General features: G+C 33.5%; 1 protein-coding gene across 2 annotated transcripts in view; it reads left to right on the forward strand.

Moving 5' to 3' along the window:
* Positions 1-22,888, forward strand: part of LOC144358577 (uncharacterized) — a 52,148-nt gene that overhangs the window by 23,567 nt on the left and 5,693 nt on the right. For both annotated transcript variants that reach the window (XM_085500009.1, XM_085500010.1), the window contains exons 2-4: positions 9,067-9,158; positions 10,789-11,141; positions 15,737-15,848. In XM_085500009.1, the coding sequence (XP_085356135.1) occupies positions 9,067-9,158; positions 10,789-11,141; positions 15,737-15,848 (557 nt within the window). The remainder of the gene's footprint in view (positions 1-9,066; positions 9,159-10,788; positions 11,142-15,736; positions 15,849-22,888) is intronic.

Genomic DNA, 22,888 nt, shown 5'->3' on the forward strand with positions numbered 1-22,888 from the left:
TGTTTTACTCTGATATTTGAACAAAATGATTCTGTTAAACCATTTCTTGTTTTTACCTTATATTTCACATCACCATACATATCTTTTATAATTTTGTACATATTACCATTTACACCATTTTTCAACAATTTATAAAAAAGACCTTCATGCCAAACACTATCAAGTTTGTTCCAAAGACTGCAGTCGGACCAGAGATAACCAAAACAAACGTTTGTCGTTAAATTCAATTAAAAACGTGTTTGACCTTTGTGTATTGATGATAAGCAAACAATCATGGTAGATTGGCCCCGACTTTCTGTCGATCGGAAATGCAAAGGAGATAAGACTCTATTTTTTAAGTCATTTAGATCGGACGGTTACTTTTGTTTCAGGTTCAATAGCATTTAGTGTTTATTTCTATGCTATATAAAATCATATCGATGCTGTGGGAGGCGAAAGCTGACAGATTGTTTTGGTTCTGTGGCCGGCTCTCATGGCACAGGCAACTGATATTAGCTGACTTCTGGGCTGTATCATGGAGCTAAAAATTAGCTCCATGGCTGTATATAACAGTTAGACACTGACAAGTAAGTAGGTTGGTACTGGTAAACATCCCGGGACATAGTCAATATAGGTGTCTGAATCAGTTAGGCCCTGAAAATAGCGTCATCCATAGTTTTCCATTAATGAACAAAGTTCACATAACAATCTTATGCCTACAAATCATCCCATAATTATTGACAAGTTGTTACTAGCTTATACTAAAACAAGCCGGTAGGCTGGTTTGCGATCGGCTCTGCTAAAAAAACAAGCAACATGTTTTTGACTGTTGCCACGGTAGGCACCGAATACGAAGTTCACCAAAAAAAACATTGCTAGGACGTATTCTGCTGTTAAATTTGTTATTTCCAACCGTTTTGCGATAGTATTTTCTAGATTGAACGCAGCATTAACAGTTCATTCAAAGTTGCGTTGGGATTACGTTGATACAGTGTAACAATATCGGCGCCGGTGATCTCTTACCGGTGTGTAGGCAACGTAGTCAAAATAAAAAGCATGACCATTTAAACACTGCTATTACAAGACTGGTAATAGGTAATAAATTTGGGGCGAAAGTATTCCAATTAGTGGCGGTATGACCTGCCTGTCAAGTATGAACAAAATCAGCCAAGCCAAAAAAAATCACAGAAGAGTTAAAAAGCAATTCTGGGTGAACTGTAACCCCAACTTTGGGGTCAAATTTCTCGGTAATGAAAAAAGATACCAAAAATTCAAATAGTAATTTTGTGCCCACACTCAAGCTGAGTAGAATGAGCTATGTCTGACGTGTTTTATCTTGAATTTGTAAGAGAAGATACATTTGGCGCGAAGCTAATCAAAAATCTTTTTTTTTTTGGCTGTTGCTATGGCAACGGTGGGCCAAATTTTAAAGATTTTTTTCAATAACTAGGATGAAGGTGTGACCTACCTGCCAATTTTGAGCGAAATCGGCCAAGCCAAAAAAATCACAAAAAGTGATTTTAAGGGCAATCCTCGGATCGTCAATATGTTATTTAGAGTACTAATAAATTCCCACTTCCGGTTCGATTAGAATTAAAATACACCACGAACATTCACTTTTGAGATGTTTGGTATGTGTTGGTTCTTGGATATTTCAGCTTCGTCGTCCTGTACTTCATTTAGTAATTCGAACTTCCCAGATTGTGTCAAATGGGAGAGTTTCTTGATTTCGATATCGAGAGTGCCTTGGCTTGATTATTTGCTGGGGGGGGGGGGGCGCTTAGATACGTGCTCTGCAACTTGCAGTGCATGAACCTAAACATGTTAGGTAATCAAATTCACGGGAAGTTGACAATCCCTAATACTGTAAAATCTGTATTAGAAGCCGCGACTTCTATTAAAATGATACAATGCAACAGAGAGGATGCGGCTTCTATTAGAGCATCTACACATATGAGAAATGATGAATTTTTGGTTCTCAATTATTTAAAAACAATGGGTGCGACTTCTATTAGGGATGCGGCTTCTAACACAGATTTTACGGTACTGCTAAATGGCCAGTTGTGAACTTTATCAGGATTCCTGTATGAAGTTACACATCATTCTAGCAAGGAAAAATATTGATTACTGTTGTGCAGGTTATATAATGAAGTATGAAATAATTTATATTTCATTTCTGTTAGTATATCTTTATTTATTAAAATATGTACACATTATATCCAATTGGGGTGGGTATTGCCAAGCAAGTTTATAAAATTATAAACAAATATTTTCGTAAATAACACTGACCGCGAAATACACCTTTGAGAAGCATTACTGACTTTATATTGTAATTTCTTTCAATTTGAATTAGTTGTATTGCAATGCATTAGTAATAATAATAATAATATTTATTGCATCTTTAGAAATACAGTATTTCTATCAGTACAGTAGCAATAAAAGTATAATAAATAAGTATGAATAGTATAAATGTATACATTCCTTTATTTCATTGTTGAGACTGAGTTATACAGTTTGTTACGTACTACAATTTATCTATATTGGAAAACAGTTATGGGGATTATTAATTTCAATAAACAATATTCAACTATCCTTTGCAACACCAATAAGATCATAATCGTAATGTTTATTGATCTTTGAAGCCTGGGTCTTATTTTGGAACTCCTGCTAGGATGGTATTCCCAGAATAGCGCCAGTTGTTAAAGAAACATAAAACTTTAATTCTCAACAACGATGAAAGGACCAGTTACTGAGACAAAGCCCTACTCCTCGCGAAACCCTACAGATAGGAAACACAATTACCGCGAAAGTCCCTCACCGCGAAGCTACTAGTTTCAAAATAAAATATAGATGGTTTAATCTTGAATTTGCTGGCAGACTATCACAAAGCATTTTTTTACCAAAAATAAAAGAACAAAAGTATTCATCAAAATGAGAAATAAAGATGTCATCATGAAATGAACAAACCTAAGAGAGGTCCACCCAGAGTACATATACACCAAGTATCAAAGCATTCAGGCTTGTAGTTTTCACTCCTATGATAAGTTCTGCTTGACGAAGTAGATAGCAGAGCTGAAAATGTGATGCAACATCCGAAACATTCTGTTTGCAGCCATGGTTGAATGCAATGTTTCCCTGAAATTAGCATTGTACTTGCATCGATTTGTGGCACTAATTTTTTTTTTGGTGATTGTTTGCTTAATTCTGAAAAATTATTAGTCCCCGTTCGGACGAAGTCGGACGAAAACAGGGACTTATAATTCGGTCTCCGTGCGTCCATGCGTCCGTCCGGAGTCATATCTCAGAATCCCTTGGACCGATTCCGTTCATTCTTTGCATGTGTTTAGTACTTTATGTGGGACATATGCACATGCAGTGGTTCAGCGATTCGATTCAAAATGGCTGACTAGCAGCCATCTTGTTTTTTGAAAATGTTGTATTTTGGACATGCTTTGTCAGTTTTCATTCAAACTTGGTACATAGATTATACATGTTAGGATACATGTCCATGATGATTTATTTCACAATTGGATCAAAGATGGCCAACTGGCAGCCATTTTGTTTTTTGAAAATGTTGTATTTTGGACATGCTTTGTCAGATTTCATTCAAATTTAGTACATAGATCATACATGTTAGGATACATGTCCCCGACCATCCGTGAGTTCCTGAGTCTGTCCGTCCGACCGTCCGTGTGTCCGTCTGTCCGTGCGTCAGTCTATCCAACGTCATATTTCAGAATCCTGTGGATCGATTCCGTTCATTCTTTGCATGTGCCTTGTACCTTATGTGGGACATATGCACATGCAGTGGTTTAGTGATTCGATTCAAAATGGCCGACTGGCAGCCATCTTGTTTTTTGAAAATGTTGTATTGTGGACATGCTTTGTCAGTTTTCATTCAAATTTAGTACGTAGATCATACATGTTAGGATACATGTCCCCGACCGTTCGTGAGTTCCTGAGTCTGTCCGTCCGACCGTCCGTCTGTCCGTGCGTCAGTCTATCCAGCGTCATATTTCAGAATCCTGTGGACCGATTCCGTTCATTCTTTGCATGTCCCTAGTACCTTATATGGGACATATGCACATGCAGTGGTTTAGCGATTCAAATGGCCGACTGGCAGCCATCTTGTTTTTTGAAAATGTTGTATTTTGGACATGCTTTGTCATTTGTCATTCAAACTTGGTACATAGATTATACATGTTAGAATACATGTCCATGACGATTTATTTCGCAATTGGATCAAAGATGGTCGACTGGTAAGCATCTTGTTTTTGTTTTTTTATGCGGTATCTTGGACATGCTCTGTCAGTTTTCATTCAAATTTGGCACATACATGTACTTTATACATGTTAGGATGCATGTCCATGACAATTTGTTTCAAAAGATGGCCGATTGACAGCCATCTGACTTTTTGGCCTTACTACTATATTTCCACAATTTATGTACCATTTTCATTTGTATTTGGCATATACATCATACATATCAGTGTGTTTCATGATCAGATCAAAGATAGCTGAATAACGGCTGTTTTTATTTTGGCCATATTACTATGACACGAAACACGTGTTTTGATATAAATAAACAATCTGCGACAACCCCTCCGCTTTAATATGACGAGCACAAAGAGAACTTAACGGGGACTGTGTCATTTTCAATGACTTGTTTTTCTCATGTATCTCTTTTGAACATAAATTACCTAAGGGTCACAGTAAGTTCGTCATGGATGTAACGCAAAATAAAATGTTTGCTATTCACATTTACCAGCAATATTTACCCCCTACTGTGTTATTCAGATTTAGGGCCTTCTTGTAAACACGAAAAAACTGAGGTACATATATATATTTAATCCTGCTTGTAAAATTAATGCGCTTGACAAATCACAATTACACATTCAAACAATTGAAATGCTGAAATATTATAAACAATAATAATGGTTATTATCGAAATACAAGAATTGATATGGTGTACATTGTATGATTCAGTATTGTCTTTGGTGCTACACAATATTTTGTTATTCACTTTAAACTAACATACACTCTCAGTAAGGAGACTTTTACCAGTGTACACCTTATGATGTAATTGTGGAATTTTGACCCTTGACCCATCATTTGGTGGATGTAAAACTAATGAAAGAAAACACAACAAAGTGAACATTCTGAAATCAAAATAAAATATACTGTACAGTACAGTTCATTGTCCTGACACTCAGCTAATTGATTCACCCTGCTAAGGAGGTATTTGATTTATCAGATTTCAAGCTTGCACTGTTAGAAGTGTACCTCAATACACTAATGGTTATGTCAGCCGCCTTGTAATTTTTAGCTCAAAATTGTATGATAACAAAGTTATGGTAAAAATAATATAAGGTTATCATTTACGGGGATACCTCTAAGTATGCACAAAGACAGTACAGCGGAAGTATCGACCGATGCGCAGCAAAGTGCATACTTTGAGGTGTCCTCGTAAAAACCTTATTATTATACATCTTTTCTGTCCAAGGATACATAATGGGAATGCCAAAATCCAATAAGTATGTAACAGATTCAGCGAACTTCTTTGTGTGGAGTCCGGTCAAACTCTGGTGGCAGCAATGTTTGTTTTTATTATTAGAGAACTTTTACGTGTATAATCATCCCATATTTGGAAATTGCATTTCCTTATATGATATGATGAAAATACCCTCGTAAAATACCGCATGCTGTAACTTATGGCGTTACGGTGACAGATGTATAATAATATTATTTATGTACTCATGCTTCTTACCTAGACAATATCATTGACCTTGACATATTTTGAGAATAATCTCATAATAAGTAATTCGTTTTAAAGAGTTAGGTTTGAGTATATAGTAATTTTTTTCTGATTTAATGTTTACCACCTGTTTGATGTATTACACAGTCATTGTATGTAATCAATTAGTGCTTTATTTAGACAAAGTGTGAAAACAGTAGCTGTTAGATACATCTAGTTTTGTACATCTGTTCACACCTACAGCAGCAATTGATTCAGCTTGACAGTTCAACCTATGCAGTGTACAAAATTTTGTTAAAGGGCGGCAGTCGTCGCGCCATATCCTATTCGATATGAGACTCATAGCGACGTATACAACGCGTGTAAAATACATTATTTACATGAAATTCGCGAACACGCCCTACGCGACGACCACCACACTTTAAGTTTGGTTATTTACTGCAACATAATTCAGAAGCTGTAAAATGGATCGTGGGTGTTTATAAATACCCAGCGAAAACAGTGTTACTATCCAAATGTCAAACTGCACTGATTTTCGCTGTATATCTAACACATCTTTGGACCAATCACATTCAAACTGCCTGAATGATGGTCATTTTAGTGCCATTTCTGTCATTCTGAAACCAGATATCAAGTGTCCATAGATGAATTTCATTCAATTCAGTACATATGTAAAACACCATGTGATCTTGATGTGCACATCATTTTGTTTTACAGATCAAAATATAAAATGGCCACCTGTAGCCATTTAGGCTGAAAATTGTGTTCTGGAGCTATAGAGAATTGTGTTAAAACTTTACACACATGTTATACATCATGGCACACAATGTGGACATGAATTTGATTCCAGCTCTGATTTAATAATAATAATAACTTTATTACACTACTAAAAAACCTTCAGAGGGTTTTTGTATGGTAAGGAACATAAATACATACAATACATAAGAGATAAAAAATAAAATGTTAGTAAAATAAAATAAATTAATTACTTTCTGTGGTTTTAAAAATTGTGCTCTTTAAGTATTTTGCTAAAGCTATATTATTCTCCATAATCTTTTTAAATATGGAATTCACATCCATTGTGTAAATATTTATTGAACACTCATCAAACAGTTTTTTTCTTTGTTCTATATAGCCAGTACAAAATAGCAGGAAATGTTTTTCATCTCCTAATGCTTTAGTGTTACATTTATTACAGTGTCTATTTTCTAATTCTATTTTGGGCTTTGTTCTTCTACCTAATTCTATTTCTAAGTTGTGGTCACTCAGACGGAATTTTGAAAGCATTTTCCTGAGACTGAAATTTGAAATGTTTTGCAAATAATTTTCCATATTATAGCTTACTTTGAATAGTTTGTATGTTCTCAGTTTTGTTCCCCTATTTTCATTGGTTTCACTGAAATTTAGTTTTTCTCTCCATCTTTGAATATAAAACTCAGATAGTCTGAGTTTTACTTTTTTTAGTATTTGATTCCAATTTTCCATATTGTGATCATTTTTTATTTTAATTAGATCATGTCCCAGTGTAGCATTAATAGTCCTTACCCAGTTTGAATTAATTTTTATCATTTCATCCAGGGCTAATTTTAAAATGTGATTATCTGGCAGACTATATAGTCTATGGCAGTATTTAATTTGAGCCAAATTAATTTTTAATTTTACTGGTAACCTACCAAGTTCTGCTTTCAAACCACTAATTGGCGTCATTTTACTCACTCCTAGGATAAACCTGTAAAAATGACTGCAAACTTGCTCTAAACTGTTACTGTCAGTTGTGATTTCATTGGCCCAGATTTCTGCACCATACATGAGTATAGGTGAAATTAATTGGTCGAAAATTTTCAAACTAAGTGCTGGTGAAATTATTTTGTGGTTTAAGACTGTTTGTCTGATGCTGAAAAGAGCCTTCATTGATTTATTTTTTAACATAGATAAGTTTATTTTAAATTTCCCATTTGGAGTAAATATTGCCCCGAAATAGCAAAACTCGCTAACAGCTGTTATGTCTTGGTTGTTGATTTTAAAATTCATGTTTTTAATCAGTCTGTTGCTGCAATTAAATACCATGACTTTAGTTTTCTTTACGTTTACTTCTAAATTCCAATTTATACAATAGTCATTTAATTTGTTCAGACAGCTTTGTAGGCCGTCTTCCGTTTCTGAAATAAGTGCAAGGTCATCTGCATATTGGATGCAATTTATAGGTTTCTCGCCCATTAGAACTGGTTTATCAATTTGATCCCCAAATAATTCTGGCAGATCGTTCAGAAAAATGTTAAATAAAGTTGGTGATAAATTGCAGCCTTGCTTAACTCCACAGGTAGACTGAAATCCATCAGTTATACCCTCTGACAATTTAATTTTATATTTAATATCCTTATACATAGATTTTATTATTTCATAAAAGTTCCCCGTGATACCACTGTTTTGTAACTTCAGAAAGAGTGCATCCCTCCAGATGCTGTCGAAAGCCTTTCTAAAGTCAACAAAACATGTGTATAACCATCTTCCAGAACTGCTGCTTTTATTTTTATTATAAATTGTTTTTTCAACTGCTGTTTTTAACAGGAAAATTGCGTCTGTCGTTCTCCTGTCTTTCCTAAAGCCAAACTGCATGTCGGTAAATAAATTATTTTCTTCCAAGTATGTGGTCAATCTTTGATTCATTATGCCAGTAAATAGTTTTGAGAGACAACTTGTTAATGCAATAGCTCTATAATTACCAAGATTTAATTTGTCGCCTGATTTGTGTAATGGAACAAGAATCGTAGATTTCCAGGTTGCAGGAAATTTTCCACTATCTAGAATACAGTTGAAAAGTTTCTGTAAACATCTTATCATTAACTTATTTTTGGTTTTCAACATTTCATTGGCAATGCTGTCATCAGCAGCTGATTTATTGTTTTTTAGTTTGCTAACAGCGCTAAGAATTTCTTTGTATGTGATATTTGAGTTTAGATATTGGTTGGGAATTTGTCGCATTTCTTTTTCTATAAGATTATTTTGTAACTCATGATTTTTAATGTTTGTTTTATTATAGAGTTTTGAAAAATGATCAATCCAATTTTTTCCGGATATTGTTGTGTCTTGATTTTTGGTCTTTTGATTACGTAGGCTTTTCAGCACAGACCAGTACTCATTTTGGTTGGCACTGTCCATATGTTCAAGTTTGGACACCAACATGTTTTTATATTCTCTTTTTTTATATTTTATAAGTTTTGTATAATGCTTTTTAAGAGTATAATATGGCTGACTATAGAATAAATGCAATCAAATACTTATCATGGGACTGTGTCATGTTAAGACTTAATTATTCACATTTGTGTTTTACAGTCAAGTCTAATGCTGAGAATCCATTCTCATTCAAGAAATTTCTTCACAAAGATACAGAACATGAATCTTCAAGTCGGCAAACCTATACAGAGGTATGTCAAATAGTCTTTTTGAAAAATATGTGTAAACCGCTATGCTTTTGTCTTGAATCTGGATGATATGATCAAGTGACATTTCCACTGTCATGTACTGATTTAACTACTATGACTTTCAGTCGAGCAGTCATCCATCCATGATTAAATTCTGAATCACTGTTGCTGAAAACTTTCTTCATGTTTCCTTTCAAGCTTTTTTACTCCCTTGTGCGAAGCACATAATGGGAGTCTTTGCTGAACCATTCATTGGATTATGATGAAACTTGGTACATAGATGCTCTGAACTTATGCGCAGATTTGATTAGTTTTTGGTAAAAATCCATGCATATTAATTACCATAATTTGCATGATAATTAGCTAATTTTTAGGTGTTCCATGACTCTTCCACTGATATCTAAAGAACCATTCACTGAATTTTGATGAAACTTGGTACATAGATGCTCTGAACTTATGCGCAGATTTGATCAGTCAATTTTAGGTTTTTCCAGTGATATCTCAAGTACTAATCATATTTCAATGAAACTTTGTACATGGATGCTGAAGGACAATAGACAGACCTGATCAATTGTGGGTTAATATCTGTACATACTAATTACCTTATTTGCATAATTAACCAATTTTAAGCTATTACACTGATATCTAAAGTACTAATTATTCCATTTCAATGAAAATTACCGTAATTGGTATAGTACAGGTGTGATGGTTCAAATACCAAAATTAGTACGAAGATGCTCCAGGACAATGTACAAACCTGATTAGTTTGGGATTAAAATCTGTTCATATTAATTTTCTAATTTGCATAATTAGTTTACAAGTAATTTCGAATTATTTTTAATGTGTTTCCAATACTCTCAGCACATGGGAGTTCTTGCTTTATATTTACCAATTATTAAGTATTTTTATGAACTCAAAATATCTATTGAGTACCATTTAACTTGTTGCTGGGGGAAAAAATAACAAATTTTTTCTTCTAAATTTTCAGCAAATGGGCACTATTTAGCCTCCCAGAAAGAAGTTGTTCTGAATTAGAACCATAATTTGACTTCATGAATGTGCCTTCAAATATATGTTACATGTTTTCAAGCCTTTAGACGCCTAAGATGAGAGTAATTTTAGCCCTTAAATGCTTCTTAATTTAAGTGGTACTATGGTTCATTTTCAATTGATTTAATATGCTAATACCATCAATTTGAAAAGTTAATGCATTGGACAATACACCTCACAATATTCAAGAAAACTTACTGAATTCAAGAACTGTGCCAATGAACAAACTGTAACATCAGTCACGTAACTATTGCTATATATTTGATATGTAGGTTCATTGGGTGGGCTTTCAATATATTTAAATCCATTCTACATGAACTATAATAAATCTGATAACCAAAATATTCATTTTCAACTACAGTATTTCCTTTGTTGGAAATGCATCTCCAATAGAAGTGAGTCTATATAAAACAAAAAATTCATTTGTTATATATTGAATCATTAAAATATTACTTATTTTGACCATAGAAACACATCTGTAGTTTATAAGCACATGTGTATCCTGGAACATGATAGTAAGCTTGTGATAGTTACATTAGATATTGTAATATGACTAATAAATATAAGTATACCTTCTATGCAGGATGACAACATTGATAGAGGCACCCTTCCAGATTTTTGTGATGAACATTTTTCTACGAAAACAGAGGAAGTTGATCACAGCTATGACAAACGTCCAGTGAGTTCTACGACAGAACTCCTCGATGTCATAAACAATACTAACTCAGATGAAGACAAACCATTTCAGAACTCAAGAAGTAGAAAAAAAAAGAATGAACTTCCAGATATTTTCTCTGACTTGAACTCACTCAATGATTTAGATTGCGCCAGTCGAACTGAGCTAATTACAGAAGTGAGAAAACTCCGGCAAACGAACAAGGAATTGAGAGTAGATCTTTATGATGCACAGAAAGCTGCAATGAAGGAATCTAAAAGGTAACCAAGCAATCATTTAAAATGTTGGGATTAAAACCATATATTATAATGTACCATTGTTCATATTTGAACAATTATATAATTGCTGTGCTCTATAGACAATGAAGAACTATAGCTCAGAAGTATTGGGGAAGAAAATTAAGAAACTAGCTCACAAATTTGCTTTTGCACCTTTGGATTTCAATAAACAGTTTGCATATTCTCGACTTGATGGCAGCATTTGATTGCCATGCATTCTGCCTGGGATTTATCATATCCAAGTTGGTTGGAAATATACATTATCATCAACATCAAGTGGATTACCATAGTTTCATATTTCATTGATATTGTTGAATTTGAAAATTACAAATAGACAAGATCAAAATGACTGAAATTACATTATTTATTATATTCCACATTGTCTGTCCCTTGCATCGATATTTAAGTTTGTCTGCAATAGAAATAACAACTCGTCAGTGCTAGCACATTGAACCAATGCAACCACTCACTTTGTCAACCCTGGAATATTTTTACTTAAATTGAATGATTAATTTTTAATTTCAACATTTCTAGTGTTGCAGGCAATGTGAAGTTAAAATAAAAGTGAAGCACCTCACATGAAGAAGTTTAACTTTATATATTTGTTTCTGATTTCTGATTGGCTTCTGATTGTGGTGTCTGTGTCACACTACAGAGCAACTGCATATAATGCTATAGAATTATTGTCACCAGGTTTTACACATCAAGCACATATTGATAATATTGAACTCAGAGTTAATTTAGAAGCTTACTCATAAATGCAAATACTGAGAATTTATTAATTTTACAATAAATAGTACTTTCAGGTAATATGAGGATGTTGATTTAAAAAAATCATGGTTGTATTTTAGTGGATAGGTTATCAGTATTATGGTATAACGCTTTTAGGTCAATTTGGATCAAAGTTGGTATGATGATAATACATATTGGGTTATAGTTGTATGTCGTATTTTTTCTGTGATTCAAACCACAGTCCCTCTACAATCGGTTATAAAACGGTCAGATATCTATTGTTACAATGCGTGTTTCGGTTAATCTGTTGTTTATTTAACAGCTTAATCGTTGTTTATTTCGCTAGCGGTAAAATACGGACGTTCTGCCATCTTTCCCCAACATTAACATAAAATTAGCATATCCGATGATGTAATTTCTCCCACAAAGCATTGCGTTTCTTTAGTGCGCATGCGTACTTTCAATGTTTTCATTCGTGTCAACATAGTTTAATTTCTTGATGACTTCAAAAGATGATGTAATAATAAAAAAGATTGGCAACTATATTCATAATGCATTTCAATCAAGAAATAAAAATGCCATTTGATATGTAACACTTGCTTTAGATTTTTTAACAACTAACTTTCTTTTTGTAGTAGTAGTTATCACAACTAATCTTTATTGCTATTAACTGATAGAAACATTGTATTTCTAAGGATGCAATAAAGTTATTATTATTATTATTAGTCTTTACTTCCGTGATCGCTCTAAAATATTACTGTAATGTGGAAATCCTACGATGATTTCGTCGATTTTGACGATGAAAATGTCATTGGCCATCAGATTTAGAGGAGAAAAGTCGTGATGTGGAGTCTGATTTAGATTACGAGCCAACAGTGGACGAAGCAATGACGGGCGACAATACAAAATTGCTGTTGTTTCAAGAAACAATATACACAAAATAAGAATAAATGTGAACAGAAAACTAGCATTACTGTCTATCAGTAAGTATTGATGAATATATGTATATAATCAGCGACAAAATCACGACGTTTTCAAAAATGAAACCGATCTACCGAGTGGCAGCCATTTTGTTTTACACACAAAAAAACAAACGAGTTGCGAAATAAACGATTTCAATTTTAATATATGTCCTATAACGCAATAAACTGAATTAACCTGGTAAAATCCTATTCAATTTTAAGATAATTCGAAAAATTATCATTATATATTCGATAAAGTGTCAACAATTTGGGTCAAAACTACCGACATCGTCATAACACAAATGCAATGACCGATTCTAAAACTGCCCCTGAAGTTCCCAGTCACAAATCATTTGATATCTTGGATAAAAACGACATACACGACCTAATATTCACTCAAGATGTTCCTGACAACTAAATAAACTCAAATAATAGTGTTAATTACGAAATATATTTGAAGAAACTATTACACTACGTTGATTTCTCCTACTCGACCAACGACTGACCTCAGTGTGAGCGCTTCAGCGTGAACTATGACGTCATCGCTTCAGCTGGAAGGCTGAAACACGCATAGTTTCTCGATCTGAACTCGTTCACACCTTTTGACAATAGCGTTTCATAACCGGTTGTGGAGGGACTGTGTTCAAACTAATGAGGCTGACTGGTGGCCATTTTGTTTTTCATGATACCCATGTCTACTTTCCCATGAATGCAATGAACATTTCTGTTTAAATTTTGTACAAAGATAGTATACCAATAAATACATGAACATTATTTTTGTAATTTGATTCAATATGACTGCCCAATGTCCAATTCTGTGTAATAGCACTAAATCATAATTTTTTACAAATCCATCTCCTATTAATGGTTTCAATCTAATCTCAATGACTTCATCAGCATCACATTGATATGTCAAATCACAAAATTTTGGATAGGGACTGTGTCATTAACAATGACTTGTGTTTTTCAGATCAAATTCAAAATGCCTGACTGGCGGCTATTTTGTTTTAATGAATGGGTTTCTAGTGCCATATCTCTGACATGTTTTGATGTTCAAATTTTATATATTCATTATACATCATGTTATAGATATATACTGGATTCTGCCATAAATTAGCCCAGGGCCGTTAAACGGCAGTTCGAGCTTAAAAAAAAAAAATAGGACCAAGAAACTACCCAGAGCGATTTTTTGGCAGTTTTTTAAGGTGTTATTTTAATCTTTTCTGATGCCTAAAAGTTTCGCCGTAGTCATTAACGCCTATACAAGAGTATTGATGTTTATTGCAACTAGCGTGGATGGGTTAGCTTCATTTCGATAACATTACTGTAAACTATGTTAAATTATTCTTCAAATGCTCAACGGACCATAGGTCTGCTGAGCCTATGGGATGGGTTTCTGTCCTGCGTCTGTCATCCGTCTATCTGTCTGTCTGTCTATCTGTCTGTCTGTCTGTCTGTCTGTGCGTGCGTGCTAATCGTCTCACTGGGGGGCTCGCTGTGGAACTAGTCTTGGCAAGTTAGGTAGCACTCATTGTTAGGCAGATTTCAGCTATGCTTTTCAGACTGTTTGTATGGTCCCAGCAGCGTGCCCCCCCCCCCTGTTTTGCCAAACAAACGTGTGTTCTTATCTCTTTATCTGTTGTGTCATAAATTATTTTATTCTCTCAACATGCTGGAGTTTGTGTCAATGTTTTACTTTTTCGACTTCTTTTTGAAAACTACAAGCCTGAATGCTTTGATACTTGGTGTGTGATACTTTCGACTTCTTGTTAAAAACCACAAGTCCAATTGCTTTGATATTACATATATAGGTACTACATGTGGACCACTCTCAAATTTGTTCATTTCATAATGATATTTTCAAATCTCTAATTTTAGTGAATATTTTTGTAATTTTTGGTAAAAAGTGATATTTTCGACTTCTTATTGAAAACCGCAAGTCCAATTGCTTTGATATTAAATATATAGGTACTACATGTGGATCTTTCTCAGATTTGTGAACTAACAAGGACTGTGCCATGCATGGCTTGTTTGAAAAATATTTTGACAAGTTTCTCGAAATACATCACTGTAACACACAAAGGAATGCAACTGTAAATGCATTAATTATTCACTGGGTTTTAATTTTGCTATTTTTTCTGATAAGTAAAATCTGCTAAATTAAATCTGTGTGAACATAAAAATAAAACCCAATTGTTTCCTTGACAAATTTGTGAAATTAAAAACACAGTGAATATGTTCAAAACATCAAAATAGTGAAATTAAATGTCAGTGAAAATGGTTTCACAGTTTGTCATGGTGCCATGGACAATTTGGGGGAGGGAACATCTATGTATTTTCACTGCCTGGAAACCATCACATTGAAAACAAAAATGTACTTTGGAATAGATATTGAGACTCCCATAAACAGTGTATAAAACTATAACCCTACATGTACAACATATATAAATTTGGTTGCTCAGTTGAGTTTGCGTTGTTTCCATGACTTTAGCTTTTTTTTCCGGCTTTGTAACACAGCAACTCAGACAGAGCTCATAGAAATACAAGGTACAGTGGTGAATGTCTTAGCATCGTAGAACGTTCTGTGGTGTAGCTCTGCTTCCAAGAATAGCTAGTACTGGTAGGCTTCTACATTAATTCTAAACAGTTTACACAGCAGTATAGTGTATTCTTGCTACTAATTCTCACATAATATGGTGGCACCTGCTTCTTATAATAAATAAATTTATTTCGCAATGTTATATACTTTCTTTGATAATTGTGTAGTTGCCTTAATTTAGGTTACTACAAAAGATAGCCTAACATCCTACTTTTTCCTAGAAAACTTTCTAGCAATAATCATTGCTTAGTAAATTACTGTGATTGACTAAACCATTTATGCAGGGTTGAGAAGATGTTAAAAGAAATGAAGAGAGCCCAACAACGTGAAGTGGAAGATACAAAAGCTCTAGAAGACATGATACATCAAGTCGAAACAAACTTAGAACTTACAACGGTGAGTTAGAAATTAACATTGATGGGACTACCGTAGTTAAATCAAGTGGGGTAAGACCAAATAAATGACTCAGAGACAAGGATGCCGGTAGGTAGGTATGGGGGGGGAGCATCACACCCTCACGTGCAGGCGTCATAGCGGCTGACCCCATGATGCAATTCGCAGATTTGAATTACATCATGACATGAACAACGTGGTACCTGAGTGTTGGTGGTCACTACGGCAACCTCACAAGTAGGCGTCGTAAGAGTTGTTGCCACCGTACGAGTCACAATTTAGACTAACACTGCGGCAAGAACACCGTGGTACCCAAGCAAGGCTGTGTATGCTGCAGTGACAGCCCCCCCCCCCCCCTGTGCTTTATTGTATAATACTGAGAATCAAGTGAATAACAGAGACTTTGCGGTGGGTGGGTGGGAAAAATCGTTCGACAGCAAGCAATGAAGCAAGTGTGATATGACTGATGAGTGAATGCTTGGTCTAGTAGTTAAATAACCAAGATGCAGAGAATTGATTGGTTGGGGATGGGAGGATTTTGGAATATACAAAATATGATTGGTTACCAAGAATGCAGGTTATGGAATGTGTACTTAATAACAAAGCATGGCAATGAAACAAAGGACTGGATGTGTAATGCAGAAAGAGGATTATTATAAGTATGAGGGTGATAATTAAAACATAACATGACAAAAGACTGGCAACGGGGTGAGGCAGATGAACCCCATGGTCAGGTGTTAAGTATAAACTACGATTGTGAAAACATGATATGTAGGTAGTGGACAGGTGTGGTCGTCCCAGCAGTGTTAACCTCAGATTACTATGTAATCAGCCAATTAACAAAAATTAATAAATATTGAAGATAGTAGTAATCAAATCATGTTAACAGAAAAGTGGGGTAAGAATTATGACAAGAAACTGATGTCATGTTTAACAGTGACTATGATTAAAAACAACAATTACAGGTGCTGTAAACATGGACCAAATCAAAGACATTGGCGTTATTAGCTCCGCTGTCGACTTTGTCGAGCGGAGCTTATCATATGAGTGATTGGGTAGACCTCTCTTAGGTTTGTTCATTTCGTGATGATATCTCCAATTATCTAATTTTGATGAGTATTTATGTCATTTTTGGTAAAAAGTGATATTTTTGAATTCTTGTTAAAAACCGCAAGTCCGATTGTTTTGATACTATACATATTGTTCATTTTCTAATGATATCTTCAGTTGAAATGTGCTTTGCTAACAGCGGAACTATCTCAGTCGAGAGGCTGCTTGTTCAGTATCTACATCTAATAACTATAGTCAGTTTAGGATGCAAGAATTATACCAATCTGCCATATGTAATATAGGTACTACATGTGGACCTTTCTCAGATTTGTTCATTTTGTGATGATATCCTCAATTCTCTAATTTTGGTGAATATTTTTGTCATTTTTGGTAATAAGTGATACTTCGACTTCTTGTTAAAAACCGCAAGTCCAATTGCTTTCATATTACATATATAGGTGATGTGGACCTCTCTCAGATTTGTTCAATTTGTAATGATATCTTTAATTCTCTAATTTTGGTGAATATTTTTGTCATTTTTGGTAAAAAGTTATATTTTATTCTTGTTAAAAACCACAATCATTTATGGTGAAAAATGATATTTTTGAATTCTTGTTGAAAACGGCAAGTCCCATTGCATTGATACTACTGTAAAAGGGGTAATTTTTCACTGGGTTTTAATTTAGCTTATTTCGCTGACTGGAAAAATGCGCTAAATTAAAACACAGTGAATATGTAAAATTTAGCATAGAACACATTATCTAAATGACGAAACCGTGAATTTAAAACCCACTGAATATGCCTGAAATGGTAAATCAGTGAAATTTAAATCCAGTGAAAATTAGTCATTTTACAGTATGCATATTGTTCATTTTCTAATGATATCTTCTGTTCTTTATTTGAAATGTGCATTGCTAACAGCGGAGCTATCTCAGCCGAGAGACTGCTTGTTTAATTCTTGTTAAAAACCGCAAGTCCAATTGCTTTAATATTATATATATACATGTAGGTACTACATGTGGACCTCTCAGATTTGTTCAATTTGTAATGATATCTTTAATTCTCTAAATTTGGTGAATATTTTTGTCATTTTTGGTAAAAAGTGATATTTTCGACTTCTTGTTAAAAACCGCAAGTCCAATTGCTTTGATATTACATATATAGGTACTACATGTGGACCTCTCTCAGATTTGTTCAATTTGTAATGATATCTTTAATTCGCTAAATTTGGTGAATATTTTTGTAATTTTTGGTAAAAAGTGATATTTTCGACTTCTTGTTAAAAAACGCAAGTCCAATTGCTTTGATATTACATATATAGATACTACATGTGGATCTCTCTCAGATTTGTTCAATTTGTAATGATATCTTTAATTCTCTAAATTTGGTGAATATTTTTGTAATTTTTGGTAAAAAGTGATATTTTCGACTTCTTGTTAAAATCCGCAAATTCCAATTGCTTTGATAATTACATATATAGATACTACATGTGGATCTCTCTCAGATTTGTTCAATTTGTAATAATATCTTTAATTCTCTAAATTTGGTGAATATTTTTGTAATTTTTGGTAAAAAGTGATATTTTCGACTTCTTGTTAAAAACCGCAAGTCCAATTGCTTTGATATTACATATATAGATACTACATGTGGATCTCTCTCAGATTTGTTCAATTTGTAATGATATCTTTAATTCTCTAAATTTGGTGAATATTTTTGTAATTTTTGGTAAAAAGTGATATTTTCGACTTCTTGTTAAAATCTGCAAATTCCAATTGCTTTGATAATTACATATATAGATACTACATGTGGATCTCTCTCAGATTTGTTCAATTTGTAATAATATCTTTAATTCTCTAAATTTGGTGAATATTTTTGTCATTTTTGGTAAAAAGTGATATTTTCGACTTCTTGTTAAAAACCGCGAATTCCAATTGCTTTGATAATTACATACATAGATACTACATGTGGACCTCTTTCTGATTTGTTAATTTCGTGGTGATATTTTCAATTATCTAATTTTGATGATTATTTTTGTCATTGTTGGTGAAAAGTGATATTTTTGACTCCTTGTCGAAAAACAGCAAGTCCCATTGCTTTGATACTATACATATTGTTCATTTTCTAATGATATCTTCTGTTCTTTAATTGAAATGTGCTTTGCTAACAGCGGAGCTATCTCAGCTGACCGGCTGCTTGTTTATATTTACATTTATTGTATTGTTTCAATAAAATTATTTACCAAACAAGACATGAATAGTATGGTATGTACCGGTACATAAAATAAATAAACATTAAAATGACTCTTCAAACAGACCGGGTAAGTACCGTGTATCGTATCTGAAGGTGTCTGTTTTGAATGACATCACAGCGCAAGTTCACATGAGCTACATGTAATTATCACAATTTATGCAGTCAATCTCGCTGTTAAGTCAATGAATCAAATTATGATGTAAAAAAAATCGTCCAGTATTGACGATTTTGTATTCCCGTTAGAATTGTGAGATCTTTGATAGCTGTCAAGTAACTGCAATCTTTTTTTATTGCCAAATTCTGTAGTCTCGTCAACATGTCTAGCACATCGCCATGCATCAAGTCATTTCCGTCATTGGGGTCGTTGCAATTTATGTCATTGTTGTCTGTAGATCTATGTTGTTCTGTGTCTGCTATAAAATTCTGAACAATCTGTTGCACCTACTCACCGTCATACGTTGCTTCAGTCGGTATACATCAAAGTGGAGTTATTCATCAATGCTACACTGTTTTTGCGGGTCTGCAACTTGCTGAATGAGGTTTCTGATGTCTTTGTTGCCGTCTGCTTCTTCGTCATTGTCAATTTCAATCTTGAAGCCACCTTTACGGAAACATTCGAAAGCACAAAATTATCGATCAGAATCATTATGAAAAGTATGAAAATGATGAAAACTCAATGTCTTTTGCTCGTTGAAAAGGTGATAATGCAGTGCACTTCACCGCAACTGAAGGTGATGATGCCGATCATTTGTTTATATCCAGGGTCATTATACTGTCTTGACACCACACAATGCATGGGCGTGTGGTGTGAAAAACTGAATCAGTTACCGTTGTTTTACACAGGACATTACTTGTAGTGTGAGATTTAGTATTGTTTCTATGACTTTCATGATAAATTGAACACAATGCAGGCCGGATTACTAGATGTGATGCAACTGGTCAGATGGTCGGTGTATTCAGTGTGATGTTGGACTTGGGACTGTTAAATGTGGTTGGTATTCGGAGTAGACAGTGATCGAATTTCACAAGTAGTTTTAACATAAAGTGCCTATAGAGAAATTTCGGGGATACATAAATTGGTGGATTCTGACAGTAGGTCGTTTATCCAGGGGTCAATTTTGACAGGTTTTACTGTAATACACAGTTCCATGTAATAAGACAGTGGAATAATTTTCGATATCTCCATATAAGTAATAAAACAAAGTGATCTGATTGGTCCATGGAAGCAGAATGATCATGGTAGACAATAAGGCAATATCTCACTATTGAAAATATTTCTAGAAGATTTCAACTAAAATATGTTGGTGTACATATCAAGGAAAATTGCCCAGTCATTGAAAATTGACGACCGAATAGACGTTAGTGCAAGGAGAGATGATTACATTAATAGCATTTCTCATCAATTGTGTTAATGACACAGATTGAATTAAAAAACTCCCAAATGAATAAACATGCTATGATTGCATCCCAGAAACAGAGAATATATACCTATAAATAGGATATATGCATATGGTATAAATGGGATATATGCATATGGTATAAATGGGATATATGCATATGGTATAAAGAGGATATATGCATATGGTATAAAGAGGATATATGCATATGGTATAAATAGGATATATGCATATGGTATAAATGGGATATATGCATATGGTATAAATAGAATATATGCATATGGTATAAAGAGGATATATGCATATGGTATAAAGAGGATATATGCATATGGTATAAATAGGATATATGCATATGGTATAAATGGGATATATGCTTATGGTATAAATAGGATATATGCATATGGTATAAAGAGGATATATGCATATGGTATAAATGGGATATATGTATTTGGTATAAATGGGATATATGCATATGGTATAAATAGGATATATGCATATAGTATAAATGGGATATATGCATATGTATAAATGGGATATATACATATGGTATAAATAGGATATATGTATATGGTATAAATGGGATATATGCATATGTATAAATGGGATATATGCATATGTATAAATGGGATTTATGCACATGGTATAAATAGGATATATGCATATGGTATAAATGGGATATATGCATATGGTATAAAGAGGATATATGCATATGGTAAAAATGGAATATATGCATATGGTATAAATAGGATATATGCATTTGGTATAAAAGGGATATATGCATATGGTATAAATGGAATATATGCATATGGTATAAATAGGATATATGCATTTGGTATAAAAGGGATATATGCATATGGTATAAATGGGATATATGCATATGATATGGTATAAATGGGATATATGCATATGGTATAAATAGAATATATGCATATGGTATAAATAGAATATATGCATATGGTATAAAGGGGATATATGCATATGGTATAAATGGGATGTATGCATATGGTATTAATAGGATATATGCATATGGTATAAAATGGGTATTATGGTATAAATGGGATATATGCATATGGTATAAATGGGATATATGCATATGGTATGAATGGGATATATGCATATGGTATAAATGAAATATATGCATATGGTATTAATAGGATATATGCATATGGTATAAATAGGATATATGCATATTGTATAAGAAGGATATATGCATTTAGTATAAATGGGATATATGCATTTAGTATAAATGGGATATATACATATGGTATAAATGGGATATATGCATATGGTATAAATGGGATATATGCATATGGTATAAATAGGATATATGCATATGGTATAAATAGGATATATGCATATGGTATAAATGGGATATATGCATATGGTATAAATGGGATATATGCATATAGTATTATCATTATTACCATGTGGATACATATATTTTTCATGTTATTTAACCATAACTTCACTTCTTTTTATCGGATTTATTTCATTGTTGTATATGATTATCAGTGTTTATTATCAGTGTTTATCAATGTTATCAAGATTGAGTAGTAGTAGCCAAATTTCCTATAGGTTTATGCTGTTTTCGTGACGCTAAGAAACACACTTTGGCCTGTATTCAGCCATTTCTATCAGTTTACATAAGTGTATTCTCCCTGATTGGCTCAATTAAAACAACCAATCATATTAATTGACGCCAAGGATTAAAATTCTAAGGTGTGAATCCACCCTTGTCTTTAAATTGACAAAGAGTGTTAATTAAGACAGACTTCATCCTTTGTACTCCAAGTGATACATTGTTCCAAATCGTCCTAGCGTATGTAGTTTTTCAACTAGCTCTATCTCGTTGCTGTACAACTGAATAAATGCGTGTTCACCATTAGAACATTGCACACTGGTATACCGTCTACTGCTTGATGTATCTACAGTCTATCTGGTGAGATTTAAAGATCCTATACTGTTTGTGGCAGTTTTCCCCACAAGTATAAAGGGGATATATGCATATGGTATAAATGGGATATATGCATATGGTATAAATGGGATATATGCATATGGTATAAATGGGATATATGCATATGGTATAAAGAGGATATATGCATATGGTATAAAGAGGATATATGCATATGGTATAAATGGGATATATGCATATGGTATAAATGGGATATATGCATATTGTATAAATGGGATATATGCATTTGGTATAAATGGGATATATGCATATGGTATAAATGTGATATATGCATATGGTATAATGGGATATATGCATTTGGTATAAATGGGATATATGCATATGGTATAAATGGGATATATGCATATGGTATAAAGGGGGTATATGCATATAGT

The sequence above is a fragment of the Saccoglossus kowalevskii genome, chromosome 6, assembly GCF_978046115.1.
Source record: "Saccoglossus kowalevskii chromosome 6, keSacKowa6.1, whole genome shotgun sequence".
NCBI lineage: Eukaryota > Metazoa > Hemichordata > Enteropneusta > Harrimaniidae > Saccoglossus > Saccoglossus kowalevskii.